At 46.8% G+C, this 13,522-nt stretch overlaps 1 protein-coding gene across 1 annotated transcript in view; it reads left to right on the top strand.

The window, feature by feature from the left end:
* Positions 1–595: 595 nt before the first annotated feature.
* Positions 596–13,522, top strand: part of LOC125963032 (homeobox protein ESX1-like) — a 34,190-nt gene continuing 21,263 nt past the window's right edge. The window contains exons 1-3 of the mRNA XM_049704694.1: positions 596–832; positions 988–1,363; positions 7,408–7,453. Of these exons, the coding sequence (XP_049560651.1) occupies positions 727–832; positions 988–1,363; positions 7,408–7,453 (528 nt within the window). The 5' untranslated portion in view covers positions 596–726. The remainder of the gene's footprint in view (positions 833–987; positions 1,364–7,407; positions 7,454–13,522) is intronic.

Here is a 13,522-nt window from a genome sequence, read left to right on the forward strand (position 1 = left end):
TGCAAGTCCACTTAAACACAGGTTTTTGGTGTTTTTTAAAAAAATTTCAATAAATATACAGGCGGCCCTCCATAGCCATGGGTTTCGCATCAGCAGATGCGGAGGGCCGACTCTGGGACTTGAGCATCCGCCGATTTTGGTATCCGCGGCGGGTCCTGGAACCAATCCCCTGCGGATACCGAGGGGCGACCGTATTACTTTGATTACTGTTCCCTTCTTGGTACTGGCTGCCGGATATGGAGGGCTCGGTCAAGAGATAGTCCCCAAACGCTTCTCCAAGGTCTATGGAGCTTGGGTGAGGTCTCTCTCTTACCCTCCACAAAACGGGCACAGCCCCTTGGCCTGGGAAGGCGCCCGACCAAGTGCGGAGTACTTAGTCAGCTAGGTTGCAACCTGCCACCCGGAATTCTGCTCTCACGCATGCTCCCTACCAGCGCCTGGGCGGCGCGCAACATCCTCCGCGCCCTGCCCGCGCCCCCTTAGACGGCCCCTAGATGGCCGACGCCCTGCCGCATGCGCACATCAGCTAACCCAACCCCCAGCAGGCTGTGGTAAACCCACAGCGGGCGTCATACCAGAATCTCTGAAACCGGACCAGCCTCCAGAGGAGCCTTAACGTGCCAGATCGTGGGCCACCGCTCTAGCCTTGAGTCGTGAGCCGGGGGTCTCAGGAGATCCGGAGCAGCCTCTGCTGAAGCTCACAGCCTCCTCGACAGCAGTCGGGACATGGAGCGTCAGCCGCAGAGCAGCCACGATGCCTATGACGTCACGGATGCAGCCATTGCCCGCTTCTTCAAGCTGGGGGTCGAAGAGGAGCGGGAAGAAGCGAAAGGTCAGTGGCGGGTGGGGCACTCGCTTTAACGGATTCCAGGAAAGGTACTTTCCCAGGGCGAGGCGAACGGCAGGACCCCCCTCGGACGCAGGCCCTCCCCAGAGCCGGGCTCACTCGACGGCCTGATCTTTCTCTTTGGGTTTCCTCCCTTGCAGAGGTGAAGCCCGCGGAGATGTCGCCTCCCGGAGAGGGGGGAGAGGAGCAGAAGGCTCAGTCCGAACCGGAGCAGGGAGCAGCCGCGGAAGGGAAAGAGGCGGGAGACGAAGGAGAAGGAAAGGAAGGCTGCGAGGTCAGCGTCGGAGCCGCCGGCCCCGCGGACGGCGAAAGCCGCGAGGCCGAGGCCGAGGCCGAGGCGGGCGGCGGCGAAGGCGGAGAGCAGGGCGGCGAGGAGCAGCCCCCGCGGGCCGCCGTCGAGGGTCCCGAGGCCACAGAAGGGCGGCGGCGGGGCCCCCGCGCCAGGTTCACGCAAGCGCAGGTGCAGGACCTGGAGCACGTTTTCCAGCGCACTCAGTACCCCAACGTGCTCATGCGGTAAGCAGGCGTCTCGGGTGGCGCAGGCTGCCGCGCGGGTGGTGGGCGGCGCTCTCGCGAGTCCCTCTCCTCGGCTCCGGATCTGAAAGCCCCGGGGCCTGGCGGCGGCCCGCCCTTCCGGCACACTCGAGGCCTAGGACGGGGGCGGGGACTCTGCCTGGCGGGAATCGAGGTCGATATTTCCGTGCGGTGTTTGAGTAAGTCACGTTGGGGAGCTTTGTGGGCCGCCGGTTCACATAAATAATTAGTCGCCCGAGACGTGGTGGAGCAAATGCAGAGTTGGAGTCTACTTTTATCTGAAATTTTGATCATCAGTTATTCATGGATTATATTTGCATTAGTTTAAACACTACATGAAAACATCCTTTATCTTGATTACTGAATTTTAAAAAATCCATCAATTTATTTATTTATGGCTGCATTGGGTCTTTGTTGCTGCTCTCGGGCTCTGGGCACGGGCTTTCTGTAGTTGCGGCGAGCGGGGGCTACCCTAAGTTGCGGTGCGCGCACTGTGGTGGCTTCTCTTGTTGCAGAGCGCGGGCTCTAGGCGGGTGGGCTTCCTTAGTAGTTGTGGCACGTGGGCTCAGTAGTTGTGGCTCGCGGGCTCTAGAGCGCAGTCTCGGTAGTGGTGGCACATGGGCTTAGTTGCCCCGCGGCATGTGGGATCTTCCCGGACCAGGGCTCGGACCCGTGTCCCCTGCATCGGCAGGTGGATTCTTAACCCCTGCGCCACCAGGGAAGCCCGATTACTGAATTTTTAGTTACCCCTGAAGTTTGTGCCTGAGGCAGAATTGTTCCCTAAAGCAAGCTTCAGTGTGGAGAATGAATGGGTTGCTGAGTACCTGTGAATGCGGCTAAAATTTAAAAAGCTATCATTTACATTGTGCTTACTGTGTGTTAAGCACTTGTTTTAAAGGGTTTTTCTACATACTGTCATTGAATCTTCACAACCCCTTGTGAATGTGGTAGCCACTGTTATTATCCCCACTTATAACTGTGAAAAAACTGAAGCTCAGAGAAGTGATGAGACTTGCCCAAGATGGCACAGCTGGAATGTGGCAGAGCTGGGATTCAGTCCTAGGAGTCCTAGGAGGACTGAGCAGCCTAGGAGGCTGTTCAGTAGGCAAGGCCAGAGGTGATGGTGTGTTGGTCCAGGGTAGTGGCGATGGAGAGAAGTGAACAGATTAAAGAGATATTTAGCAGGTAAAATTGATAGCAATTCATGGTAATTTGAACACGGGGGTAAAAGGAAATGTTTAAGAAAAATGTATAAATTTCTGATTTGCCCAAATGAATGGCTGCTGGTATATTCAGTGAGCTAGGGAATATTGAAAGACAATAAAAGAAGCTTGCAAGAGACAGAGGAGGAGTGTTTGGAGAGGCTGTTTGTAGGCAAACCGTATCGTGGAAACCTGGATGGCGGTAGGAGACGATTCAACAAGAAGGGATGGCAACTAGCATCAACTTCGGTTTAGGATTTTCTGTTCAACTCGATTACTCCAAGTTCGGTTGCTTTTTGCTGTGGTGTGATAATTGGATCAGCCCAATTTCTCCCTTTCTCAAAAGTGTCAAACTCAAGATGCCCCTTGATTTGGATGTCTAGAGCTGCCTGATAAATATTTTTTCTTCTAGTTTATTATGATATAATTAACATTCAGTACTGTATAAGGTACTTGTTTCTATTCACCCTTGTTTCTATTTCCATTTCTCTAGGAGGTGGGTCAAAAAGGATCTTGCTGTGATTTATGTCATAGAGTGTTCTGCCTATGCTTTCCTCTAAGAGCCCGACAGCTTCTGGCCTTACATTCAGTCCCTCCATCCATTTTGAACTTATTTAATTAATTAATTACTTTTATTTTTGGCTGCGTTGGGTCTTTGTTGCTGCACGTGGGCTTTCTTTAGTTGCGGCAAGTGGGGCCTTCTCATTGCGGTGGCTTCTCTTGTTGCAGAGCACAGGCTCTAGGCACGCGGGCATTAGTAGTTGTGGCACACGGGCTCAGTAGCTGTGGCTCGCAGGCTCCAGAGCGCAGGCTCAGTAGTTGTGTCCCACAGGCTTAGTTGCTCCGCGGCATGTGGGATCTTCCCAGACCAGGGCTTGAACCCGTGGCCCCTGCATTGGCAGGTGGATTCTTAACTACTGCGCCACCAGGGAAGCCCTTGAAGCTATTTTAAATGGGATTGTTTTCTTGCTTTCTCTCTGAGAGTATAGTGTATTATAGTGTAGAGAAAAGCAGCAGATTTCTGTATATTAATTTGAATCCTGAAACTTTACTGAATTCACTTATTAGTTGTAGCAGTTTTTTGGTGGAGACTTTAGGGTTATCGGGTTTGTTTTTAATTGAGTTACAGTTGATGTACAATATTATATAAGTTTCAGGTGTACAATATAGTGATTCACAATTTTTAAAGGTTATACTCCATTATAGTTATTATAAAATATTGGCTATATTCCCCATGCTGTACAGTATATCCTTGTAGCTTATTTATTTTATACATAGTGGTTTGTACCTATTAATCCACTGCCCCTATCTCGTCCTCCTCCCCTGTATCTTCCCACTGGTAACCACTAGTTTGTTCTCTATATCTATGAGACTGTTTCTTTTTCATTGTATTCAATAGTTTGCTTTAATTTTTAGATTCCACATATCAGTGAGATCATTTGTCTTTCTCTGTCCTACTTATTTCACTAAGCATAATACCCTCCAAGTCCATCCATGTTGTTGCAAATGGCAAAGTTTTATTCTTTTTAACCTCCATTGTATATACATACCACATCTTCTTTATCCGTTCCTCTATTGATGGACACTCAGGTTGCTCCCATATCTTGGCTATTGTAAATGATGCTGCTATGAACATTGGGGTGCATGTATCTTTTTGAATTAGTGTTTTTGTTTTTTTCAGATATATACCCAGGATTGAAATTGCTGGGTCCTATGGTAGTTCTATTTTTAGTTTTTTGAGAAACCTCCATACTGTTTGCCACAGTGGCTGCACCAATTTACATTCCCACCAACAGTGTACAAGGGTTCCCCTTTCTCCACATCCTCACCAATATTTGTTATTTGTAGTCTTTTTAAGAATTAATTACTTTACTAAGTTTTGGCTGCATTGGGTCTTCGATGCTGTGCGCGAGCTTACTCTAGTTGCAGGTGAGCCAGAGCTGCTCTTTGTTGCGGTGCACGGGCTTCTCATTGCGGTGGCTTCTCTTGTGGTGGATCACAGGCTGCAGGTGCGCAGGCTTCAGTAGTTGTGGCACACGGGCTCAGTAGTTGTGGCTCGAGGGCTCTAGAGCGCAGGCTCAGTAGTTGTGGTGCACGGGCTTAGTTGCTCTGTGGCATGTAGGATCTTCCTGGACCAGGGCTCAAACCCGTGTCCCCTGCACTGGCAGGTGGATTCTTAACCACTGTGCCACCAGGGAAGTCCCTGTAGTCTTTTGGACGGTAGCTATTCTAAGGTGATATCTCATTGTAGTTGTGGTTTGCATTACTCTGATGATTAGTGATGTCCGTTTTTATTTTTTTATATATTTATTTTTTGAATTTTATTTATTTTTTTATACAGTGGGTTCTTATTAGTTATCCATTTTATACATATTAGTGTATATATGTCAATCCCAGTCTCCCAGTTCATCCCACCACCAGCACCACCCCACTGTCCCCCCTTGGTTTCCATATGTTTGTTTGTTCTGTACATGTGCGTCTCTATTTCTGCCCTGCAAACTGGTTCATCTGTACCATTCTTCTAGGTTCCACATATATGCATTAATATAGGATATTTGTTTTTCTCTTTCTGACTTACTTCACTCTGTATGACAGTCTCTAGATCCATCCACATCTCTACAAATGACCCAATTTTGCTCCTTTTTATGGCTGAGTAATATTCCATTGTACATATGTACCACATCTTCTTTATCCATTCATCTGACGATGGGCATTTAGGTTGCTTCCATGACCTGGCTATTGTAAATAGTGCTGTAATGAACATTGGGGTGCATGTGTCGTTTTGAATTATGGTTTTCTCTGGGTATATGCCCAGAAGTGGGATTACTGGGTCATATGGTAATTCTATTTTTAGTTTTTAAAGGAACCTCCACACTGTTCTCCATAGTGGCTATATCAATTTACATTCCCACCAACAGGGCAACAGGGTTCCCTTTTCTCCACACCCTCTCCAGCATTGTTGTTTGTAGATTTTCGGATGATGCCCATTCTAACTGGTGTGCGGTGATACCTCATTGTAGTTTTGATTTGCGTTTCTCTAATAATTAGTGCTGTTGAGCAGCTTGTCATGTGCTTCTTGGCCATCTGTATGTCTTCTTTGGAGAAATGTCTATTTAGGTCTTCTGCCCATTTTTGGATTGGGTTGTTTGTTTTTTTGCTATTGAGCTGCATGAGCTGCTTGTAAATTTTGGAGATTAATCCTTTGTCACTTTCTTCATTTGCAAATATTTTCTCCCATTCTGAGGGTTGTCTTTTGGCCGTGTTTATGGTTTCCTTTGTTATGCAAAAGCTTTTAAGTTTCATTAGGTCCCATTGGTTTATTTTTGTTTTTATTTTCATTACTCTAGGAGGTGGAACAAAAAAGATCTTGTGGCAATTTATCTCAAAGAGTGTTCTTCCTATGTTTTCCTCTAAGAGTTTTATAGTGCTCGGTCTTACATTTAGGTCTCTAATCCATTTTGAGTTTATATTTGTGTATGGTGTTAGGGAGTGTTCTAATTGCATTCTTTTACATGGAGCTGTCCAATTTTCCCACCACCTCTTATTGAAGAGACTGTCTTTTTCTCCATTGTACGTCCCTGCCTCCTTTGTCATAGATTAGTTGACCATAGGTGCGTGGGTTTATGTCTGGGCTTTCTATCCTGTTGCATTGATCTGTATTTCTGTTTTCGTGCCAGTACCCTATTGTCTTGATTACTGTAGCTTTGCAGTATATTCTGAAGTCTGCGAGTCTGATTCCTCCAGCTCCATTTTTTTCCCTCAAGACTGCTTTGGATATTCGGGGTCTTTTGTGTCTCCATACAAATTTTAAGATTTTTTTTGTTCTAGTTTTGTAAAACACGCCATTGGTAATTTGATAGGGATTGCATTGAATCTGTAGATTGCTTTGGGTAGTATTGCCATTTTCACAATGTTGATTCTTCCAATCCAAGAACATGGTATATCTCTCCATCTGTTGGTATCATCTTTAATTTCTTTCATCAGTGTCTTATAGTTTTCTGCATACAGGTCTTTTGTCTCTCTAGGTAGGTTTATTCCTAGGTATTTTATTCTTTTTGTTGCCATGGTAAATGGGAGTGTTTCCTTAATTTCTCTTTCAGATTTTTCATCATTAGTGTATAGGAATGCAAGAGATTTCTGTGCATTAATTTTGTATCCTGCAACTTTACCAAATTCATTGGTTAGCTCCAGTAGTATTCTGGTGGCATCTGTAGGATTCTCTATGTATAGTATCATGCCATCTGCAAACAGTGACAGCTTTACTTCTTCTATTCCAATTTGTATTCCTTTTATTTCTCTTTCTTCTCCGATTGCCGTGGCTAGGACTTCCAAAACTATGTTGAATAATAATAGTGGTGAGAGTTGTGGAAGTTGTGGAAGCTCTTGTCTGCTAGTCTTCAGGTCATTCTCATCAATAGCTGCTCTGTAGGCTTCCCTGGTGGCGCAGTGGTTGAGGGTCCGCCTGCCGATGCAGGGGACACGGGTTCGTGCCGCGGTCCGGGAAGATCCCACATGCCGCGGAGCGGCTGGGCCCGTGAACCATGACCGCTGAGCCTGCGCGTCCGGAGCCTGTGCTCCGCAACGGGAGAGGCCACAACAGTGAGAGGCCCGCGTACCGCAAAAAAAAAAAAAAAAAAAAAGTTGCTCTGTAAATAGCTGTAATTTTGGTGTACCCATGGAAGGAGGTAAGCTCGGGGTTTTTCCTATGTCACCATCTTGGTTACTCTCTGAATAAACATTTTAACATAGCATGAAATGTGCATTGTATATTTCATTTCATCCATAATGTCAAATGCTGAATATTTTCAACATTTTTCCCCTCAGAAAGGAGCTTGCAAGACGCCTGGGAGTGACTGAAGCCAGAGTGTGGGTCAGTAAACCTGATAAAAGCAACTTGGCAGGGCAGCCAATCTAAAACCTGCTTTAGGAATTGGATACCTTGTCCTAGACATTCTCAAGTTGGTGTGTTTTTGTACACTTGTCGATGTTTTGGAAATAAGGTTTGGACTTCTGGGGCTTTGGGGCCAGAATATATGTATCTTCAGTAAAGTTAAACTCCTTCCAAAACTGGTATCCCTTAGGGGACAAGTCTCTGTGGAATCATGTTGGGGCTGATTCGGACTTGGCAGTTATTCAAATTAATGCACCAAATAGCTGGGTTAGAAGAGGGTTCAAGTATACTAAATTATTTAAAAGTTTTAAAGCCAGGCCTAAGCTCTTTGTATAAGGAGTGAATTTACAAGTATTCAGGCAATTGGGTAAGGGAATAACTCACCTCGGAACACAACATGTGAGCAACTAATATATGTTTAGTTTAGGTGAGACTGATGGGGAGGCGAATAGCTTAAAATTCCAAGTGCCTGGTCCTCTTGCTGTTGTTTTTATGTGTTTGGTAGAGCAGTGTAGAGAGTTTCAGCCGTAAATTTTAATTTTCTGAAATTTTTTGATGTGCAGCCTGAAAACATTGCTAACATAGTAGGTTGTGCAGTATGATGGGGGGGGAAGGTTTGCAACCTTTAGGAATTTGTCTAAACATATAAAACAATAAAACAAACAAAAAGAACAAATTTGAATAAATTTCCACTGACCTCAAAAGGTGGACGGGTTTGAGAATAATTGGATACTATCGATATATGTCTTGGAGATACTGCGTAAATTCAACATTATGAAACTACCGAATGTATCAGTGAATATTATTTTCAGCAATTTCTAATGTCTAAGAATTTTTTTCTTCCGTTTTCATACTATTATGAGGGATTGGTTTCGAAGAATTTGTTTGTGATGGTCAGTGGTTGGCTCTCAGCTAGTCGCTTACCTGTGTTAATTTGAAATACTTGTTCATTCATTCAGGTAGTGGTTACTAGTTGGTAGCTCATGGCACAGAAGCTGATTATTTGTCCATAGAACACAGTAAGTTGTATCAAAGGAGTATATATATATATATAATATATATATATATTTAATATATTTATTTATTTATATTTGGCTGCGTTGGGTCTTCGTTGCTGTGCGTGGGCTCTTCTCTAGTTGAGGAGAGCCGGGGTTACTCTTCGTTGTGGTGCGCGGTCTTCTCAGTGCAGTGGCTTCGCTTGTTGTGGAAGAGGAATATTTTTTTAAAACACAAGATTGATAGAAAGGAAGAAAGAAGGAAGGAAGGAAAGAAGAATCTGGATGGGTTCACTAGCTTTGCTGCAGAGAGCGTGTGTGAGGGCAGTGATGGACACGGGCTGCAGAGCTGGTGGTGGGGTCTGGAAAGCAGTGCTGGCGGCCTAAGGCCACGGGCTGGGCTCACAGTCAGGTCTGGCCAGGGCTTGGGAGGCGCAGGCCTCTGCTTTCTCAAGCAGGCAAAGCAAGCTCAGAGGAAAAGAGAAACTGAAGTTTTGGTGGCTTGCTTCTCCTGGGTTTACGTAGTGGTCTCTTAATGGAGTTCTGAAGGGAAAAGGAGCAACAAGAAACAAATGAAGAAGACGGGAGAATGTTTTCATCTATTTCCAAACTCTACAGCATGAGCGTCCCAAAGAAACATTTAATGGACACCCTCCCTTGGTTTGCAAGCACAGTAGGAGCTGTTTTATGAAACCAGTATTGGAAATATGGAAGTAGTGTCAGCCTGAACCTCACATAGCCAGCTTTGCACATTGCTTATATTTATGCAGATTTGACCATTGGTACGCTCGAACCCCCAAAATGAGCTCTATTACACTGGCTTTTCTCGACTACATATTCATGCAGCAGAAGGACCCAAATACTAAGATGGGAGAGGGAAGATGGGGCGACAGAGAGAGGAGGCCCTTGGTCTCATGTAAAATTTGCCGAGTGGAAACATCCAAAAATACTAAATGTGGCACAATTCCATTAACAGATGCTGAGGGAGCAGTGGAGTCCACAGGACAGGTTTTACTTTCAGTTGTTAATAGTTGGCAGATATTTAGGGGGGAGCCATTTTGTGACCCCTCACTCACGTGGTTGTCGGCTGTCCTCCTAAAATGCAGGTTGCACCCTCTTGACTTAAGCATAAGGGACAGGATGGGGATCTCCTGGTTGATTAGCAGCTCCTAGAGGGTGCAAACTTGCTGGGCACCAGAGGCTCTGCTCCAAGGCCCTGCAACTGTAGCCAGAGTGGAGTGAGCTGACCTGGTCCTGAGCCCAGGAAGGTTTGGAGGGTGGGGCAGGTTGGAGAGTGCAGAATTGACAGAGGTGACAATGGTATGCCTCTTTCCCCCCAAACTCTTTTCTGGGCAAAGATTTTAAGAGTTTTAGTAAATTTGGGTGAGTTCGTCTAAGCATTCGTTACCCCTATAGTTTAATATTAAGGCAGTGTCCAGGGCTTCAGTTCCGCCGGTGTCCAGCAAGACAAGCCACAAAGTCCCTGGGCCCCCCATGACCAAACCTCCCTCACAATACCATCTCCTTCTTTATAACCATCCCAAGGTTCCAGAGGATGAATGACCCTTTTTAGTCATCCTTGGGGAAAGCTTTTGTTTAAAAGTCCAACCCACTCCTATTAATTATTTACTGTAACCAAAGATGGGTTTTTCAAAATGGGGACCATTCCCCTCAGTAAGATTTTAAAAGGCACCCGCTTTTTCCTATGCTCAACTTCCCCCATAACTAAGGTGACACCTGCCCAATGAGTAGGGATTAGTGGCAGCTGGCGCTGACGGTCAGTTGTCAGGACGCAGACCTCCCAGGCACAGTAATAACAGCAGGGACAGAGTGCAGTTGGTCAGCTCCACCTGCGTGTAAGAGTGGGGGAAATAATAGAAAAGGTGGGAGGGGAGAGACAAAGCCATATGCCAATCCAGAGCCTGGCACATAGTCGGTGCTCGCTCTTCGGGGCGAGGGCGGCTGAAGGGAGCGCCTTCAGCTACATATCCTAAGATACTTTAGCAAGAAGGAAATAGCTTCTCCTGATGCACTTTCAAATCTTCAAGGCACCGAGAGCTCCCTGCTGCAATTTTTCATGTCTGACTTGAAATGCTCAACATACTAATCAATCCCTTTTTCTCTCTGCTTGAAGGCTTGGTTTAGGAGTAGAAGGGCCAAGTGTCGGAGACATCAGAGGGCACTAATGCTCAGAAATGTGCCCCACGTGTCCGTGGTCCCCCTTGCTGTCGTCAGCGTGTGTGAACCCTGCCGTGCCATTCTGCTTCAGGAGCTGGATTGGGTCCACGTTCTTTTGGAGCAAGTGCCGCTGGAGCAGCCTCTGCTGCCCGGGGCACCCATGCCACCCATACCACACGTGCCACCCATGCCATGCGTGCCACCCGTGCCACCCATGCCACCCTTTACTCCTTTGCTGTTGCCTCCTCCGCCCTGTCGTCTTCCACTCGTGTTTCACTGTAGGTGCCTTCATGTGGCATGGCGTCCCTCCTTTCCTTTGGAGATCCTTCAGCTGCCGCGACATTCTATTGAATTGTGTCTGGGACAGTTTTTTCCAAAGGGCCTTTGAGCCAGTTTCAAATTCTGCATACCTCACCACCAAGAGCAGTTCCCCAAATGCCTGCAAAAGTATATTAAATAGAAGTAGAGTCCTTGACCCACTGTTTTAGGGCATGTTTTGTATTTTCAATAAAGTTGTGAGTCCTCTGCATATTTGTTCTCTGTGTCACATGGGGTTAGTAAATTTGATAGAAACGGCTAAGCCAACTCCATTCAGACCGAATGCCCAGGAGGCCTCCTTTCATGCAGTAACAGCCCTGAGTCACCATCATAGGCCATGCACATCACAGAAGTTTGCCAGGTGCCCGTGAGGGGTTTACACAGACCCACCTGTTCTCTTCCACCCTCTCCCCCAGCACCCATGCTCCCCGCACGCTGCCCCATTGGGACCAGCTAGATGTGCAAGACGGGTGGTGTGAGTCTCGAATGGGAGAACAGTGTGTTTCAAAGCAGGCCTGAGGCCCATTCATGGTGACCAGGTCAGGTACAAGGAGGACTCCAAGGGACACTTCTGCAGTGACTACTCATAGGGCTTTATGGAGGAGAGGGAGCAGGGCACCGTCGGCTTCTCTCCCAGTTCTGTTCACCGCCTTCCCTGTTGTGGAGGGCACCTGGGGACAGAAACCACGCTAGTGGAGGGGGAGGGGCCTACCTCTGCGAAGGTAACACAAGAGGAGACTGTCCAGGCCCGCATGGGGCTCTTCTCACCCCCTCTCCCCCACCCCCAGATGCGGAAAGCATATCATAGCTCCTTCCGCAGCTCAGAGCTGACGGATGATGTGGCCTTCAAGTGTATTTTGTCACCTTCAACATCCTTGGGAGAACTCTGGTTCCAGCTAATTCAACACTGAAAGGGAGCCTCTTGGGTGAGTGTTGCCTGAAGCCAGGAGGTGGTGGTCCCTGAGCACTGATCCAGGATAATCACTTTATTTAAAAGAAGCAGGTAGGGCTTCCCTGGTGACGCAGTGGTTAAGAGTCTGCCTGCGGGAAGATCCCACATACCGCGGAGCAACTAAGCCCGTGCACCACAACTACTGAGCCTGTGTGCCACAACTACTGAAGGCCGCACACCTAGAGCCCGTGCTCCACCACAAGAGCAGCCACTGCAAAGAGAAACGCCGCAACTACAGAAAGCCCGTGCAAGCCACAAAGACCCAACACAGCCAATAATAAAATAAATTCATTTTAAAAATAAAAATAAATAAAAGCAGCAGGTATGGGAACATATGTATATGAAAAACGGATTCAGTTTGTTATGAAGCAGAAACTAACACACCATTGTAAAGCAATTATACTCCAATAAAGATGTTAAAAAAAGGAAATAAATAAATAAAATGAAAGCAACAGGCACACCTTACCTTTGTTCATGGGGCCTTCTTCCTAATGGAACTGCCAGGTAGAAAACACACACGCACAGACACAGATACTACACAGGTGTGCACCCTATAGCACATGTCTGTGATAGAAGCACAAACATACCCAGAAAATACCCGGAACACAAGCAGAATTGGCTTGTGTTATTAAAATAACCCTTCTGAAATGTATCTAGTGGCCTGTTGTCCTTGCCTTCGGTTTTTTCAGGTTCGATGCTGGGAAAGAACGTGTGTCCTTGTCCACCCTGGTCTTGGGGACGGGGAGGGGCTCATGCGGAACTGAAGCCGGTGTCCATGCTGCATCGCCAGTTTATTTACACAGGCACACACAACCCTTCTTGTTGGTAGGACGACCCCAGCCTGAGGAAGAGTTTTGCTGACGGACAAAAACGTTTCCACGGCTAGTCAGGTTTGGGCGGTAGCACTGCAGAGGGTTCTTGGAACCCGGACACCTGAGATCTTCTCTGAGATCGGAATCGCCTCCTTCTTACGCAGTAGCGATGGTTTCAGCATCGTGCCTCCGGATGGAGAAAACACAGCCTTTCTTTGCGGTTCCCCAAGCCCAGCAAAGCCGCAGGCTCCACGCTTAGCCACCACTCTCGCTCCCATTCTAACCTCAGTCCCGAGACCTGAATGGCCTCAGCCATCAGCTGTCGAGGCTTCAGCCCAGGCTCCCGAAACCAATCCTACAGCTCCTGCTCAAGGTGTCACTCTCAAGAGCTGTCCTGGGCACCATCTTCCCTCGTGACTCCAGGACACTTCTGTGCAAATGGCAAGTTTTGAAACTGCCTCTTGGTACGTTCCTTGATGGAGGTCTTGCTATTCTTTTCCTTTGTGCATTTTAATAGTCAGGTGCTAGAGGGAAATGGGCTATTTTCATTTATTTCTTTTATTTGGGTGGGATAATGACACCTTTATTTTGGACTACCTCGTAAAGAAATGTAGCATTTCCTTCCTCCCCCCAGTTTTATTGAGATAGAATTGACATACAACACCGTAAAAGTTTAAGGTGTACAGTATAATGTTTTGACTTACATACATCACGAGATTATTAGCACAAGTTTAGTGAACATCCATCATCTCATATAGATACATAAATAAATAGGAAAAAACTTTTGTGTGTG

The sequence above is a fragment of the Orcinus orca genome, chromosome X (genome assembly GCF_937001465.1).
Source record: "Orcinus orca chromosome X, mOrcOrc1.1, whole genome shotgun sequence".
NCBI lineage: Eukaryota > Metazoa > Chordata > Mammalia > Artiodactyla > Delphinidae > Orcinus > Orcinus orca.